At 40.3% G+C, this 19,020-nt stretch overlaps 1 protein-coding gene across 2 annotated transcripts; it reads left to right on the top strand.

Annotated features, from left to right (window-relative positions):
• Nucleotides 1-9,850: 9,850 nt before the first annotated feature.
• egr2b (early growth response 2b) lies at nt 9,851-18,684 on the top strand. 2 transcript variants are annotated; one of them, XM_042735080.1, is made up of 2 exons: nt 9,851-9,998; nt 16,808-18,684. In XM_042735080.1, exon 2 carries the CDS (start codon nt 16,828-16,830, stop codon nt 17,881-17,883), a length of 1,056 nt encoding a protein of 351 aa, XP_042591014.1. In that variant the 5' UTR covers nt 9,851-9,998; nt 16,808-16,827; the 3' UTR covers nt 17,884-18,684. The 2 variants fall into 2 exon arrangements, with proteins under 2 accessions (XP_042591014.1, XP_018969077.2); XM_019113532.2 differs by lacking the exon at nt 9,851-9,998 and adding an exon at nt 15,963-16,484 and having other exon boundaries at nt 16,808-18,678.
• Nucleotides 18,685-19,020: the final 336 nt, after the last annotated feature.

The following is a 19,020-nucleotide window of genomic DNA, read 5'->3' as shown; positions in this document are numbered from 1 at the left end:
TGTAATTACACAAATAAGTATTGAGTAAAACTAATGTAATATTATATACACACATTATTTTAGGATTAGGAATTGGTTTAGGGTTAGTTTCATTTAATTGTGCATATGCATAATTTACTGTTATTATATAGTAAGTACATGTAGCTATGACACATTAAAGTGTTATTTATTTATTTAACAGCGGTTGAGTTCAAAATGTCTAGCTGGTAGAAACTGTGGACTGTGTGGAAAGTTTTGGAAAATAAATCTTTATTATATTATATAAATATTTAATGTTATATAAAAAATTTATATTTAATAAATGATTAGGACACACTTAATATAAAGGGTATTTAATACTATGTATTATCATTTTAATTAATAATTTAATACAGTGCATTTATTGTGTACATGCAGTACATTTTTTATTATAGTCATATTTAAAAAAAAACACTTTATTTTAAGGTGTCTGTTACATGTTTCATGTACTTACTATTATAAAAACAATTAATTATGTATAATTACATGCAAGTAACCCTAAGTCAAACCCTATTCCTAACCATATATAGTAAGTAGTAGCCTAGTTAATGTAGTACCATGTAGTTGATTCATATTACTCAGTACATAAATGTATAATTACACTGTAACAAAGACACCTTAAAATAACGTGTAACCAAAAAATAAAAAATAATATACCTGTACATAATTTCAATTATAATTTATTCCTCTAATTACATCTGTAATACACTGTTGACCCTACCCTAACCCACCATTAACCCTAACCATATCACAAACCAGTCCCTAACTTTAAACGTATCCCACCTTGCTAGCAGCAAAGTCTTTTACCATACATGAACCAAATAAATATAATTTTTTCTTTTGTGTGTGTGTACAGTCACCTAATAAAAAGTGAAACCAAATATTATTTCCATTTGGAATCAACAGGAAATCTTACCATAAAAGGCAAATGGAAATGATATCAGCCAGAGGGCCTTCATTTGCATGACCTCAATGCCTTATTATTATAATAAAATTGTTACCACCTAATAAAAATAAAAAGGACACAGACTTTCATTTAAAGTTATTTTATTAAGCAAGTCTATTATTTTTTATTCTTCTACTAAATATAGTCCTTATAGTCATTCTTCATTGTGTAACAAAAATAATGAACTATTGTGCAAAAGTCAAAACTGTTACTACTCTATATCATGGAATATAATACTGTATTAACCAGTATCAGGACCAGAACTATCAATTTAATAAACATTCTTAAAAAAACGCATGAGAGCAAAATAAATACAGAAGACCATACATGCATTTTAAACTTGATTTTTCTCATCTACTTCCAGATCTTTGATCCACACCCACTGAAATCCTATGCTGGAGGAGCTCACGCTGAGTTTCTAAAATAGACTGCAGGCCTACAGGTAACCAGTTTGCTCTTTTGTTCCCACTACCCACTAATGTTAATAACTACTACTATATGCAAAGTGTAAAATGCACCTCTTATGGCTCTATCTCTTCCACCAAAAGCTTCAGTTTTTACATGGTCCCCTGTTAACATATTTTGACCCGTGCCCAAAGAAATATGTTGCTTAATTGCAACTCCAAAAATCACACTTTTCAAAGAGATATATATACCTGTATATATTGGTAGCTGAAAACATCCTCAGATATTCAATCTATATGAATGCATTAAAGTGACTCTTAATGAACAAAAGCACAATAAGGTATACTATTTGTGTATTCATTGAAGACTGTTATATAATGCATACTCTTTCACAGAACTGTATGTGACTAAATGTTCAAATGAAGAGGGAACAATAGTAGAACTGGTCTTGATGGTTCATGAATTGTTCAACAATAATAATCTAACAATAATTTTATTTAATTTTTCTTCATTTAAAGGTCAAAAGATCATTCATTTGTTAATAATGTGCTGTTTAATATGTAATAAACACTATATAGCACGGTTATGACCTAATCTGTCCTTAATTCCTGACAGACAACAGGCACTCGTTTCAGTTTGACAACAAAGAAGAAACGTGGCTTTTCTTGCATCTGCACCTCCCTCCCCACCCCCTCCCCAATCCTCGTCTGCTTAATTAACAAAGATGGGTCATTAGGGGGATTGTGAATGAGGTAACCAGACCCCGGATTAAAATGAACACAAGCTGCAAAAGAGCGAGAACACCCTCATTTATACAGCTAAACTTTCCACATTATTAGCGTCATTTAAGAATAGGATAGTGGAAGCAATAAGAGTTTATAGAATTACACAAACGGGGGGAATATTCCGCTATGCTAATGAGCTGGTCTTTGGAGATTGGGCTTAATGGGGTTTCAGTAGGAGCCTTTATTACCCGCTCCGCTCCACACCGGATCCGTCCACGAGGAGTAGAGGGGAGTCCGATAGCCTCGCTGATGTGATTGTCAGTGCTGCGTCTGGGCTAAAGTGCCTTGATTCATCTCCATCCAAATGGGCAGTGACGCCACGGCTGCATCTCCATCTTCGTCTGCAGAAGACCGAATTCCCTGGAAAATAATGAATCGCGGCTTCATTTGTAACTGTCAGAGAAAATCTCAGCTCGCCGCGGCTCTTCTTTCCGCTGATGAGAGCAAACGATCTCAAACTTCCAGAAGTTCACGGCTGTCGTGTAGTGTCAGGGCTCAGACTACTTTGCGTTGGGAAAGTTGGGTGTCTTAAACGTTTGCTAATGTCAAAACTCTCATTTATTCCCACACAAATCGAGTCTCCCTCACACCGAGCTGCCTTTCTTTTTGTTGTCTGTTTTTTTTTTCTTTCTCTTGTTAATGACAGGAGACCGAGCCGTCACTGAGGTCATCCATCTTCCGTGGACATCCACCCACTGATTGCTGCTGGCCAATCCAGACTCTGGTGACCAGCATTATGGCCGTGTCAGGGTCCGAGCCCCCCCTTTGCCCCCCGTGATTAATCATCATTTGGAGAGTGGTGCAGGGACACTCAGGAGAGGGGCCGGCCCCTGCAGGTGGTATCGGCTTTGGGGGAGAATGGACCTGCCACTGGGCCTTTGTTTCTTCTCCCCTGGACAACCGCGCTGCTGCTCTGACTTTACCTTGCTCCCAGAGCACCGAGGGAGACTTGCATTGGGATGGTGTTGGATCATAGGTAGATCGTTACTGAGTTTCATGCCAAGTCCAAAAATGTTCTCAAAAATTCCAAACACTGACTCAAATTTGACAACAAGAGAGAGTTTATGTGATATGTTCTAAAATAATAAAATAAGTGATAGTAAAACCAGAAACCAGGTCCCCACCATGAAAATGGCTTAGTAATGCAGCTAAATGTTGTCTTGCTAAGTGCATTTAATTGTACTTCAAATCATAAAAATATATTTTTAAAATACTACTTGCAGATGACATAATATTAATTAAAGACCACTTTATAGAACATGGAAAATCTGCCATAATTTATTCACCCTCATGTTGTTCCAAACTTGCGTGAATTTCTTTCTTCTGTTTAACACAAAAGAAGATATTTTGAAGAATGCTGGTAACCAAACAGTTTCTGGTCCCTGTTGGCTTCCATAGTTTTTCCCTACCATGCAAGTCAATGGAAACCAACAACTGTTTGGCTACCAACATTCTTCAAAAGATCTTTTGTGTTTCCAAGAAGAAAGAAATTCATACAGGTTTGGAGGGTGAGAACATGATGACAGAATTAAAATTTTTGGGAGAACTATCCCTTTAAGTATACTGGACACTTTTAAAAAGTGCAGTTTGCAAGACCGTCAAATTAAAAGTTTTACTTTAAAATACTTTATAAAATATATATATATATTTTTTGTCCTTTAAAGAAGGGCATTTATTTGAGTGTTGACTAACATACTAAAGCACATGTAAAATACTTGACTAAATTTAACTGTAGTGTGTTATTCAATATTACATCAGGAGGAATTACATTAAAGTACAGTGTAGTTACCATAAATGCATGCCAAAACAATGAAAATAAATATGAAATTAAATTACAATATACTTAATTTCTATTTAAGTGGGTCAAAAGACATTTTTAAGTTCAACTAATTACATTTAAATTAAATTTAACTATAATACATTTTGATTTAATTGCATGTAACATGCAATTTAGTGTCCGAAAACATAATCTTCAGTTCATACTATTATCATCATATTATTCCTGTAAGAGATGCGCTTTTTATATGTATTCTAACAGGTTCTAAAGGTTTAGGTACCCTATTTCTTGCCGTATCACTGCTAATTTCCACATTATAAGCATTATCTAAGAAAAGGAAAGTGAAAACAAAAATAACTTCAGATTCAGTCTAAATAATGCCTTATGCAAAATGCCAAAGTGTTTCTGTAAGGGGGAGGTGAAGGATTTGGGATTTGGGATTTTTACATTTTCTCTAGACAATGTGACTGGTGCTTGCACGTGCAAAACTCTCCGCCAAGATGTTGGAGGTGGCCTGACAACTTTCCCAGTATTTGCTGAAGCCAGAAATGTTCTGAGTGGTTTCTAGGGTGTTGCTAAGCTGTCACTAAAGAGTGATTCCTGGGAAGTTACTAGGCGGTTCCTCGTTGGCACAAATCAAAAGAGCCCACCTTCAAGTCTATATGATATTCTGGGCTCTAGAAAGTTAAATATTAAAAAACCTAAGTATGAGCAATTGAAATAGTGATACTAACAATTCATAAAAATAACAGAATGTATAAAACAACACAAATCAATGAGGTAATCACCTTAAAATAAATACAATATCACAATAACACACATTTTTAGCAACATTTTTAGAACAGGATAGTGGATGCAATGACAGCTAATGGATTGATGCTAAATAAAGTCTTATTTAAATCTAAAAACACCAGGTTTAGGAATAATATGATCTTAAAGAAATTACACAAACACATGCACGAGTGTATCAGAGAAGAGACACATCACACACATTCAGACTAAACAAATTATGCCTTTTAAGACCTTGGATTCATCAGTGTCAAACATTATTTTATTTTGCACTTGTGCAAAGCTGTTAGTCCATTGTGAAATCTCACAAACAAGTTCTTAAATAAGATGATTTTCCTGATGAAGACATTACATACTTTTGTTGTTTTGGTGGGAAACAGTGTATTAGAAAGCAATCACTCAGGATCACATAAATGAGCGAGCATCTAATGAATCAAAATCAACTAATTTTTCTCCCGTGACTGCTTTAGTCTATTTCTCACCATTAAACAGGGTGAACATTAAGAGGGTCTTTAATAGCTCCATTTAATAGGTGGAAGCTTTTGGTTCATAAACCTCTAATGATGCTGATGCACACAATTCATTACTGACCACATCTAGAAAATGATGGATCTGCTGCATAATGGGTAAACTTTGACTGAGCCGACAAAAGGCTAAGACTCTAACAAGACTCTCCATTAGCAAAAGGCTGGCATCAAATTAAAGATTGATTTAGCAAAACCATTTGTTACCAGCGCCTGACATGCAGCTCTGTCTGTTGAGACCGCTGAAGACACAGACACCCCATCATCTCCCTCACCCCTCGCAAGCCAAGATGAACGCTTATAATGATGCCATTTGCTTAATTTTCTGTTCTGTATACGTTTGCGCTGCTCTACACACACACCTAAAATCTGGTGCGGCTTTGTATCGTCTCACATTTTAACTTTCAGCTGCATGCTTTTGTTTTAGTTGTGATGCTTTTGTGATATTTTATGCAGTGTTGTTCATAATGTCTTTTTTTTCTACAATAGTCTGAGAAGACAATATGAAGGTACAAAATCATATATTTCTTAACAATCACAGGAGAAATTCTGAAGAATCTTCACATAGATGTTTTCCACACCATGATAGTTCATATTTGTCAAGTTCCAAAATGACAAAAAAGTAGTCCATGCAACTTGTGCACGATTTTCCAAGTCTTCTGAAATCATAAAATATTTTTGTGTGAGAAACAGGTTGCCATATTCACTGATGATCCCCTTCAATGTAATTCACATCAAATATTCACAATATTACATTTGTTGTTATGGAAAATGGTGTGCTTGTTTGAATAAGCAGAACAGAGAATAAGATTAGTTTAGACTAAAGATTAGATTTTACTAAATATTAAGAATTAATTTACTTTATTAAGGTTACATTAAACCTACAGCCTTTTGCATTCTACAAACATGCCATTCACGGTAATTTTCACCATAAAGCTTGTGAAGTTTATCAGAAACTTTTGAAATTAATGGGATACCAGGGATATCTTTAATGCCTGAATTTGAGAGTACAGAAACTCAAAGTGTTCACCCATTACGCTACAGTCAGTCCCAGAGAGCAGGAAAAAGTCTTGCGTCTTCAGTGTTAAAAAAACATTAGTGTTAATGGCTCATGTTGCTAATAGGGAAGGCAAAAGTCAATGATGGACCGGGTGTGATTAGTAATAATGAAGCTTGTGTTGGGATTTGACCTGCTGCCCCAGTAGGACGGTGCTCTGAGAACAGAACCAGTGTCAATATGAGACACAGAGTGCAGTCACAGACAGCAGTTTGTCTATGATTATTACTTTGGGCATAACAAGACATAACTAAATTTTAGTTCAGTTTTTAAACTCTTTTTATTTTACCTTTACGTTGCACCTTATCCAGTTAACAATGGCTACTTAAAGTTTCTTACTGGCACAAATCAAGTGTTTTGCTTTGTGATATTTCAACACAATAAAAATGTGCCAATTTTTCATGGCAAGTTACGATTTGCCAAATTGTTGTCTAATTCATACAGTCTCATTCATATATTTCTGTACATTCTGCTTATGCACCATTGATGGTTGAACTGTAAAAAAAAAAAAAAAAAAAGATTTTGAAAGAAAATGATTCAAAAAAGATTTTTCAAAATTGCAAATAAAACAAAGATTAGTACGTTTTACAATAAAAAAAACTATTTCAGTCTTCTTCTTCTTCTTCTTTCATTTATCCGGGGCCGGGTCATGGGGGCAGCAGTCTAAACACAGACGCCCAGACTTCCCTCTCCTTAGACACATCCTCCAGCACTTCTGGGGGGATACCGAGGCGTTCCCAGGCCAGCCGAGAGACATAGTCCCTCCAGCGTGTCCTTGGCCTTCCCCGGAACCTCCTCCCGGTAGGACGCGCCTGGAACACCTCCCCAGGAAGGCGTCCAGGAGGCATCCTGAACAGATGCCCGAGCCACCTCAACAGGCTCCTCTATTTGTGGAGGAGCAGCGGCTCTACTCTGAGCTCTTCCCGAGCGGCCAAGCTCCTCATCCTATCTCTAAGGGAGCGCCCAGCCACTCTACGGAGAAAGCTAATTTTGGCCGCCTGTATCTGGGATCTTGTCCTTTCGGTCATGACCCACAGCTCATGACAATAGGTGAGAGTAGGAAAGTAGATCGACTGGTAAATCGAGAGCTTCGCCTTGCAGCTCAGCTCCTTCTTTACCACGACAGACCAGTACATCGACTGCATCACTGCAGAAACTGCACCTATCTGCCTGTTAATCTCCCGCTCCATCAGTGTGATCATCCTGTAGTTGGAACACACCCTCCGGTCCCCCTTCTTGAAAAGAGGTACCACCACCCCGGTCTGCCATTCCAGAGGCACTGTCCCTGACCACCATGTGATGCTGCAGAGGCATGTCAACCAAGACAGCCCCACAACATACAGGGACTTGAGGTACTCAGGGCGGATCTCATCCACCCCTGGTGCCTTGCCACCAAGAAGCTTCTTAACTACTTCAGTGACTTCAGCTTGGGTGATGGAAGAATCCACCTCCGAGCCCTCAGTCTCTGTTTCCTCAATGGATGACATGTCGGTGGGGTTGAGGAGATCCTCAAAGTATTCCTTAAACCGTCTGACGATATCCCCTGTTGAGGTCAACAGCTGGCCACCTACACTGTAAACAGTGTTGGCAGAGCACTGCTTCCCCCTCCTGAGGCGCCGTATGGTTTGCCAGAATCTTTTCGAAGCCAACCGATAGTCTTTCTCCATGGCCCCACCAAACTCCTCCCAGACCAGAGTTTTTGCCTCCACAACCACCCAGGCTTTCAGCTTGACGGCATCCCTTACTTCTGGTGTCCACCACCGGGTTCGGGGATTGCCGCCTCAACAGGCACCAGAGACCTTACGGCAACAGCTTCGAGTAGCTGCGTTGACAATGGAGGTGGAGAACATGGTCCACTCGGACTCAATGTCTCCAGCCTCCCTCGGAATCTGGTTGAAGCTCTGCCGGATGTGGGAGTTGAAGTCTGTCCAGCTTCCTCCCCCACCATCGGATCCAACTCACCACCAGGTGGTGATCAGTTGACAGCTCCGCTCCTCTCTTTACCCAAGTGTCCAAGACATATGGCCGGAGGTTAGATGAAACGACCTCAAAGTCAATCATCGACCTCCGGCCTAGAGTGTCCTGGTGTTACTTGCACTGATGGACACCCTTATACTTGAACATAGTGTTCGTTATGGACAAACTGTGACTTGCACAGAAGTCCAGTAACAGAACACCACTCGGGTTCAGATCAGGGGGGCCGTTCCTCCCAATCACCCTCCTCCAGGAGTCACTGTCATTGCCCATGTGAGCGTTGAAGTCCCCCAGTAGAACGATGGAGTCCCTGGTCAGAGCACTTTCCAGCACCCCTTCCAGAGACTCAAAGAAGGCCAGGTACTCTACACTGCGATTCAGCCTGTAAGCACAAACGACAGTGAGAGACCTATGCCCGACCCGAAGGCACAAGGAAGCGACCCTCTCGATCACCGGGGTAAACTCCAACACATGGTGGCTGAGCTGGGGAGCTATGAGCAACCCCACACCAGCCCGCCACCTCTCACTGCGGGCAACTCCAGAGTGGTAGAGAGTCCAGCCTCTCTCAAGGAACATGGTTCCAGGACCCAAGCTGTGCATGGAGGTGAGCCCGACTATCTCCAGTCAGTACCTCTGAACCTCCCACACAAGCTCAGGCTCCTTCCCCGCCAGCAAGGTGACATTCCACGTCCCTAAGGCTAGTTTCCGTGTCCAGAGATCAGGTCGTCGAGGCACCTGCCTTCGACCGCTGCCCGATCCAAAATGCACCAGTCCCTTACGGTTCCTCCCACAGATGGTGGGTCCACGGGAGGTGGACCTAAAGGGCTTCTGAACCGCTCTTAGTCTGACCCGTCACCTAGGACCTGTTTGCCTTGGGAGACCCTACCGGGTCTATTTCAGTTTTTTTAACTCAAAAATTCATGTTTAAGTCAATATGTTGCTGTTTCATTGTCATTATTTGTGACATTTACTAGAAATTTGTGTGTGAGAACTCTCTCAAAGTGGACCTTCATGCTTGATTATTGTAAAAATAGTGTACATTTTCATATCTCTTCACATTTGATTTCATAAGAAATCACCATCTTGTTTTCTCATGAGATCGTATTGGATCCTTAAATATGACTTGTGTACCTATTCAATATGTACTTACATAGTATGAGTTATGTATCAAAATAGGGGTGTGTTCAAATCTTTCAGGGACAACAAAAGTATTTATGATAATGATTCACTGTTTTGCAAGTAAAAATTAGGAAGACATTCATCTGATTCACTGCATTAGAACAGATCACGTGCGTGTTGCATGCTTGGCTGTGTTGTCCACCCTTTAATCAAGATGCTTGAATGACACCAGAACCCACGACTCTGTCACTCAAAGCATTTCAGCTCTTGCACCTCTGACTTAACATTACCATGACAATTTCAATGTCAAAGATGTAGGATACACATAAAGTCCAACCATTGTCTTGAGTTTCCTTCTTCCACTTTGTTACACCCCCATGAAACAGCGCGAGAGAGTTAGACAGCACCTCATATAGCCACATGGTAGAATATAGACTATCAGTTTGAAACCAGATCAGTTTGGATGAGGAGCACCAGCTATCCCAGGAGTGTGTGAGTGTGTGTGTAGCGCTGTGTTGCTATTGGAGCGGTGTGAAGCTCTTGGAGGAGCCCACTCATATGATGGGAAGTCACAAAGAGCCACTCTCCATGCTGCACTGATAATGTGAGTATAGCGTTCACCATCACCAATGTTTCCTTATGTGTTTGAGCATGTGTGTGTGTGTGTGTGTGCACTTTAATGTACTGTAATGCTGCATGATGTTGAACCTGTGGGTGTACAGTACTTGTCTCTGTGAGCAGAGACCTTAATTTAGATAATGTGGATAATGGGATATTAGAATACATCAAATACGAAAGGGCGAAACTTTTTTCCGGAAAGGTATTATTGCTCTCGACTGTTTCTGTGAGCAATTATGTCATATGAGTGTTTCAAATTGACTTGATGTTATGTTGTCCTTCAAAAAAATGTCCAATTAGAATACAATGCATGTAATTAGACAAATAGACTTGAGTGGAAAATAATTTTTGGAATAACTGTTTTAAATACTATAAAATGAAAACCATTTTTATTTTTATGCTAGAGCATTTCTGATGATTTCTACTGATATAAATAAAAAATATTTATGAATTAGGAAGAAGAAAAAAAAGTAAAAAATGTTTTATATAAAAATATTTAAATGCATTTACATCTTCCAAATATATTGCAGCTACAAAGACAACAGTTTTCTGTAAAGGCCGTGGAATATCATGTCACCAATCCTCAAATTTAAACAGATTATTATTACCAAAAAAAAAGCAGAACAACAATTGTTAGCTCGCCAATTTCCACTAGCACAAACGAAAAAGTCCTTTGAAGGTAAGCATCTATAGAAAAGTAACACCTACACAAATTCACTAAGAAAAACGGCCTCCTACTCGGTAAAAAGAACAATTCATGTTGTGCGGAGTCTCCCACGGCTAGTCTTTAGATCTCAGCTGGCTCTAGAGCAGGTTTGTGTCCATTCACCCCTCTTCGACAAACCTCATCTGAATTTTGTGGGTGTAACTTGACAGCTTGCTTTATGGTGTATTGTCATATGCCTGACCAGTTTGGAGAGACATTCCGTTCCTGGAGCGGATTTATAAATTGTCCTGTTTTCCCTTTTCGAATACACAGAATTACAGCAATGCTCCTGACCCTTTTTTTTCTTTCTTATTTGAGCTAACTTTGGGTACTGGGAATAAAATGAAATTTTATGATAAAAAGATATTTAGAACAAAGATATAGAACGAGAAGAACCTGTAACAATCTTTCCATTCTACAAAAGGTTTTATCTATATTGTGGAAAAGGGTTATTTTAATTGTTAAAATTTTTTTTTACACTAATAGAAAAAAAAATGTCTTTTAAGAACTGTTCTCTGAAAGGCTCTTTGGGGAAACAAAAAAATGGTATGGTAAAATGGTTTATTTTTAAGAGGATAAATAGAACTGTAAAGAAATTGTACAAGAAATATAATTTCACAGATTTTTCATACGTACGCCTAGAAAGTAAACAGTAATACTAGCGAAGTAGTGAACTGGCCTATTTACTCAATTTGTGAGTACAGTTATATCATGAAGCCTTTTGTTGTGTGTGCTGATCTCATGGACAATTTGATGAGTAATAGAGAACAATGAAACAGACCTGAAAAACAAAGCGAAGGCTGATGCAGAAGGATGTCATTCTATGTATCCTCAATGTGCAGGAGTCATTTGACCCCGGGAGACCCCGAGCACATGCAAAAAAGAAAGCTCTTGAATTCAGTGGCTGCTATGTGTGGGTGTCCATTAAATTGAGACCATCATTCCCAGCAGGGACAGCCAGATCCCAGCTGCCAATGGGCATTCGGCGGGCCAGGCACGCTCTGCCAAAGCGGGCCACTTCTGCACAGTGTGCAAACATTTTTGCATCTGTAGGCGTACAACAAAAGACACATGCATCTGAAGAAGTTTCCTTCTTTCGTCTGTGGGGGAGGACGCAAGAATCCCTGAAAATGTGAAGCATTCAGTCAGCAGTAAAGATCGCCGCTGTTCTGTGCAGACTTGAGTGCTTTTGTGTCGAGCTGGGCTTCTTTATTGAGCTGTCATACAGCCACGATTAACCAGTTTATATCACAGCAGTTGCTGATGGTCTTATTGGTGCGTTGTAAATATGAAAGGTCAATAAGGTCACGAGGTAAAGCCAAATAAATGCATATCCACCACTGATTTTCAAGAGCTTGATCTCAAAGCAAATTCTTCTTTCCTTGCAAGGTTTTCTGCCCTTTGCAATTAATACAGCCAGCAGAAACAGGAGCAGGTTCATTACCTCCTCATTATGGATGTTCAGGCTCCGAACTGAGACAATATTTAAAGGGCTTCCCCCATTAACAGCGACTGACACGTCCCTGTAATCAGTCTGGCTGCGGTCTGTCACATTACTCGCTGTAGTCTTTATTCACGGGGCAAGAAAAGCACTGGCGCGCCTGATAAACACGCAAAGCTGTTCGGCACTAAACGTCCGCGAGTGATAATGTAACTGTGGCGTGTTGCTGGCCCTGACTCGCTATTGAGCGTTTAGGGTGATTTGCAGGGATGCACTCCAGTCAATATCTTCTGAGATGTCATTATGACGACACGACCTTCTTACTAATTGCCTGCTTGAGCGACAGCGGCGATAAAAGATTCAGAGCGGACCGTGTGGACTAGAGGGGATCTCAGACAGGTTACGGATGCATGGGGCCCTTATTAAATCATTACCCACAAAGCCGATTAACAGCCCTGAAAATGTTCGCTCAGTTTAGGCCCATGACAGGCGTGGGGGATGATTTTGGCTTTCTACATATTTCTTAGAGGTCAACAGAAGTAATTTAAAAAGCCTTCACAAGGTTCCAAAAAGGTTTTATGCCATCATTCTATTTTGTGCCACTGAAGAACCATTTGTTTCATGAAGATTCATGAAATTCTAAAAAACCTTTTTCTCCTACAAAGAAGCTTTTGTGCATTTAAAAAACTTCCATGAATTTTAAAAGTTCTTTACAGAACCATTGATGCCATTATAGAAGCTTTAGTGTTCTGAAGCTTTGGTTTATACACTATAGCATCTCAGTAATAGTATCCATCCACCATAGAGTCAGTGATAAGTGTATGCAGTGGCAACAGATGGATCCATTTGTAATTCATTCAGTAATTATGACACTCTGATGGTGTTCTGAGATCACAAACTGTTCCCAAGCCATGCTTGTGATGACAGCAACACCTTCTCAAAAATAACCCGAGCTTGCATGGGTGTCGATAAAAATATATGTGATTGATGGACAACAGGAAGCTTTGGGGATTTGCATTGTACTATCAAAACTGGGGGTGTGTACTGAGGTTTTCTGTGTGCAGGGTGATTTAGAATCCCATTCAAGCGGCTGTCAAGCATGAAGAAATAATTATTTGAATTGCTAATGATCTGATTTTCAAAAATGAGGACAAGCTCTGACCCTAAAGAACATTTTTCCCTGTTGATTTTTTATTGTTTTAATATTACAGTTATCACTGGTGTTAAACCATCTCTGGTGTGAAGCAATAGCAAAATGAAATGCTTTCTTCTTATAATGGGGATTGCAAAACTGATAGCAGAGAATGCAGTGTGTGATAATATCTGATATATTATGAAATACAGTGGACTTTATAGTTAAAATAGGCCTATGTGACAAATTTCCAGTGCAAATGAGCAGGAAAAAAATTACATCTGACATGTTAGCATGATTGAAAATGGAAACTGTAATTATACTGTACAAATTCACAGTCTAGTTGGTTTTCAAGATGAAAGCATTTCTTTTTGTCTACTTCAAAAATAATTTACAATCGAAATACTGCTTTATTTAAAAAAAATTATATAACTTGTTTGCTTTTACAAAAACAATAATTGAATATTTCCCTGCAGTTATAAGATGAATGGGCAAGTTATGGACTTCTGCAGAGTCCATTATGTTTTTTCCCCCTTACTATAGGCTACTTGAAGAAATAACTATATGCTAATGAGGTTATTTGGCATACATATCAGTTATTCATCTAGCAGAGTAAAAATTTAAAAAGAGTTTTTTTCTATCTCTTCAATAAAGCGTTATGATGTGTCAGTCTGTGGTAAAGGGACACATACTGCCCCCTGTCCAAATGATATGACATAACCCACGCAGTGTAAAACTGTGTATCGCGCATATATAAGTACCCTATAATATAGGCTATTATTTATTAGTTAAACAACATTTTAAATGAATATATACTTGATATAATTTTAAATAGACTATTTTTAGAGCTTATTTAAACAATAAAACTCCCTCACTAATTTACGTAGGCTACAGGCCTATTCAAATCTCTTGACAAACAGCAGTGCACAATGGCGTCGTTATATTAATTTGTAATCCCATCAGACATTTCATTTTTTGAAATGTTTACAAAACGCAACCAGGATTAAGCACGTGAGGAAATCGAAACGGATATGTGCTAATATTTGCCTTTTTATTTTGGAGAATTGAGGCTCGCTTCAGGTAACACCGAAGTGTTTTATATGTAGCCTACCGTGAATGCTGTCAAAATGCTTATATGCGACCATACGCACAGTCATACCGGCCGTCTGCATGATGTGTGGGATGTCGGAAGTTCAATGGAAGAGTTATTTCAGAGATGAACAAATATGCCCTGAAAACACACATAGACTCGAGCGATCATTCCAACAGTCATAACTCAGACAGAAGTCGAGTAGTGACTTGACTAGCAGCTATTAACCACTGGCGTGTGATTGAGACAATGTCACGGACTCCGCGCGAGGACATCAATTCATCGAGCGCGCGCGGCAACGACTCATTGAACTTTGAAAAAATGCATAATAAGTGATTTCTGCTTTGATGTTATGTGGATTTCTTCAAGGCAAAAGCAAGGCGTGCAAACTTAAACTTGGAAGATTATAAACTGAATTATGATTGTGTGCCATATTTGGCCATCTGGTTAATCCACCTCATATATCCCAAATAGCCTAGGTCATAAGTCTTCTAAAGGTCAATGTAGATGTAAGGCTGGTAGATAAACACAATACAGATCATTAATCCATTAGCTCAAGTATCGGTTATAGCATTAAACAGGAAGCTCAATCACTCAAATAAAAGCTGTAGCCTACATTTTGGATATGTAGCCTATTTAATCTGTAATAGACTAAAATCATTGGCTCAAATTCCGACCTAATCTCCCTCCTCCCCCGTATGTCTTACTAAGAGCAGTTTCTAAACCCACGAGGGGAATTCACTTCTATCATCTTTTTTATTTAGTCGCATCTTTAAACCTCACAGCGGAAAGCATTTCTATTTACGTATACAGGCATTTACATTTGGAAAGTTTGAGTTTATTGCCCTCACGTTTTAGAGCAAGTGGAGAGTCGAATTAAATGAAGTACATTAAATTGTTTAGGTCTATAACATGAAAAACAAAATAATAGCGGTGAGCAAATTTTGCAGAGCCAGGAATTCACGTGCGGCTATGTTTTTTTTTTTTTTTTTTTTTTTAACATCTGCACCATTAATGCATTATTAACACAACAAATAGTCGGAAGATAACGAAAGAAAAATAAATAAAATAAAGTCATTTTTGGTTGAAACTTTTAGAATCATAAATAAATAAATCTACTTTCCAGCAACATTCTAATTATAGAATACAGTTACTAAAAACGTTTCCCTCTTTCCAAAAACATAGGGTCTATTCAAATAGAGGTAAAGCACTTTCCGACTGTGCCATTGAAGCAAAGGTAGAAATTCCGTGATTGTGTCTCATTTGATTGTGGTTTTCTGATGCTGGTTGAGGCGCGTCTCTTTGCTCGGCAACACTCGCGAGTTTCCGATACTCAGTTTCCGGAATATGCTCCATAAATGGACGAAGGGGTGTAGCTGTTTACCGGATAAACCATTTATGGCGTGATAATGAACCGGAATTCCTGATTGAGAATGATGCGTTGTATCAAAACGTTAGATTTTCCCCCCTCTTTGGCTTCAATATATTTTAACAGACACGTGCCTTTATTTTTTGTTATTGGTGTCTTAAAATATTTTCATACAGCAAGCAATATAACGTTGCTCTTTTTTCCTCCCAGCACATTGGCTTATATGCATGAGCGGCTGTACAGAAAGGATTCTCCATTGACAAGTGTAATCTCGACGCGTCACAGGGGCTGTAACCAATCAGATTGCGCAGCGCTACTTTTCTTTTGCCATCCAGTCCTTAAATGGTCAGTGACGTAACGGCACATTGAAAGGCTCGCCATAAATACATACTACCACTAGCAGCTCCACAAGGATCTGTCATTCAACAACACAGAGCCGTCAGATGGCATCATAGTGAACGCTAAACTCACTGACAGCTATCCACATGTAACGTTTTGAGCGAGCGTTCGCACTGGCACAAAACATTTTGTGAACATCTGAACGAGTGCTTCTTAGGACTTCAAGATGACAGCTAAAACTTTGGAGAAAGCCCCTGTAACTCTTGGTGGCTTCGTGCACCCTCTTTCCGAAAGCATCTACTCAGTGGACGAGATTGGCACATCACTGCCAGCCTCTGTGACTATATTTCCAAACGGTGATTTAGGAGGACATTACGACCATATAAACTCTGGAGGTAAGAATGCTGCGCGCTTCCATCCTCACGTGCTCTGTGTTTATACGTCGCTCGCAGCTGAGGGTTTTCAGTGGGAACGAAAAAGTGTGGCTACTTTGCAGAAAAACCAAACCTGCTGGAACTGTAAACGCATTTAAAGTAAAACCAAAGTTCTTTGACTACTTCAGAAAAGAAGTTGCCTAGTGTTGATGTTATAACTACCGATGGTTTTACAGTGGACAGCTTGCGTAAAAGCGACGCGCGCTGCATCCAATAGCTGCATGATCCATAAGACAGCCTTCTTTCATGTGTACCTAAACCTTGTTTTGTGTGTATTTTTGCAGATGGCTTGATTGGCGGGGATATGAGCACGGAGAAGCGCTCCCTCGACTTGACCTATTCCAGCAGCTTCGCGCAACCAGCTGGCCCTCGCAACCAAACTTTCACCTACATGGGGAAGTTTTCCTTCGACTCCCAGTACCCAGGAAACTGGAACCCAGAGGGCGTGATCAACATCGTGAGCGCGGGGATCCTGGGCATGACCCAGCCATCCTCAGCATCCTCGTCACCTGCCTCCTCAGTCTCCCCCAGCCACTTCTCCAGCACCCTCAGCTGCACCATGGCGCAGAACCAGGCGGACATGGAGCACATCTACTCGCCCCCACCGCCCTACTCTGGATGCGGGGAGGTGTATCAAGACCCATCCGCGTTCCTCTCCACCTCCACCTGTCCGATCTCCTATCCACCGCCATCCTACTCCTCCCCAAAGCCAAGCACGGACTCCGGGCTGTTCCCCATCATCCCTGACTACGCCGGCTTTTTCCAGCCGCCATGCCAGAGGGACATGCAGTCGATGCCCGACCGCAAACCGTTCTCGTGCCCGCTGGACTCGTTCAGAGTCCCGCCTCCGTTGACCCCCCTGAACACTATCAGGAACTTCACGCTGGGGGGACCGGTGTCTGATGGGCCCCGGCTACCCACAGCCTACAGCCCGCAGAACTTACCCCTCAGGCCCATCCTGCGCCCGAGGAAATACCCCAACAGACCCAGCAAGACCCCCGTGCACGAGCGGCCCTACCCTTGCCCGGCGGAGGGCTGCGACAGGCGCTTCTCCCGGTCCGACGAGCTCACCAGACACATCCGCATCCACACCGGCCACAAACCCTTCCAGTGTCGGATATGCATGAGGAACTTTAGTCGCAGCGACCACCTGACGACCCACATCCGCACGCACACCGGCGAGAAGCCGTTCGCCTGCGACTTTTGCGGGAGAAAGTTCGCGCGGAGCGACGAAAGAAAGAGACACACCAAAATCCACCTGCGACAGAAGGAGAGGAAATCATCCTCGTCGTCCTCCGGAGTGTCCAGCTCGGAGCGCGGCGTCGCCACGGGCATCTGCTCGTCCAGTTCAAGCCAGTAGACTTTCAGCTGGACCGTGCAATATCCAACACTATGTAGGCAATATGAAGACAATAATAATGCACCATTCGTGATATATTAAACCCGGGTGGACTGATGATAGTGAAATCAAACCACAGTGCCAAATGGTATATGGACACAATTATGGCGCGCTTTTGAAGGTGGTGCGATATGTTCACTTTCTTTTTGCCTCCAAACGCACTTTGTTTGAATATTTTAGGCCGATTAATTTAATTAAAAAATATACTTAGCACGGGGGAGACTTGTGTCTTAGGTAAAAGGTGGAAAGTGGAGTTGTTACGCTTAACAAAGTTGATTTAAACAGACTAAACTTTCAAATGTGTCACTATTTTCTCCCGTCGTCGTGCCTTTCGTCCGTTCATCTTGTACATACACCCGGAGGCTTGAATTAAATTGTACATTATCCTTTAATATGAAAGTTTCTGAAGATATATTTTTGTACAAACCGTTTCGTGTCAAACGTGTTGCATTTGTGCTTAAAACAAGGATTGTGTATATATAGCTGAACTCATAGCGACTTGACGTTTGTTCTGTGGTTGTTCTGACTGATATAAATGTATTTGTTATGAAGTGACTAACGCAGGTCAATATATAATGTCCTACTTTGTCAACATGAAAATAATAAACAACACATGGATTGTGAACTTCTGTTTGTTTAACTGATTTTCATTATAAAAAAGAAAGTGTAAAAGGAAAAAGTGAAGTAGACTTTCAGGGACATTCCCGTTTGGGCATCACTGAGCTCTGACTCATGGTCTCATAAGGGCCAGCACCCACACACTGTGTTTACAAATGCACAAAGGGTGCGAATATTCACAGTCTGTAATGTCCAATATAGGGCAAAATATTTGAGGGGAAATGTCATGAATAATCAAAGAAGGGTTAGTGTAAAGGGAACAATTATTAAAACTTTCAGGTGAACGAAATGACTCACTTTGTGATCATAAATTCACTGATTTGACATTGGTATGACCACACTTTACAGTGTCTATGGTATGAAAATTGAGAAACAACACTGAAAAAATGACAAATAATTGTTGACACTATGAATCTTTGTGGTTTTGTGTGGTTGAAGGTATATACCAATCCCCGCATTCAGAGCGGGACAACCCCATAT

Source organism: Cyprinus carpio, chromosome B12 (assembly GCF_018340385.1).
Source record: "Cyprinus carpio isolate SPL01 chromosome B12, ASM1834038v1, whole genome shotgun sequence".
NCBI lineage: Eukaryota > Metazoa > Chordata > Actinopteri > Cypriniformes > Cyprinidae > Cyprinus > Cyprinus carpio.
This window is presented reverse-complemented; position numbering and strand designations above follow the sequence as displayed.

What these genes read in the sequence shown, in the direction of transcription:
- egr2b (XM_019113532.2), top strand. Translation starts at nt 16,316, where the DNA reads ATGACAGCTAAAACTTTGGAGAAAGCCCCTGTAACTCTTGGTGGCTTC. An exon ending in CGACCATATAAACTCTGGAG is followed by an intron (nt 16,485 to 16,807) that starts GTAAGAATGCTG and finishes GTATTTTTGCAG; the next exon opens with ATGGCTTGATTGGCGGGGAT.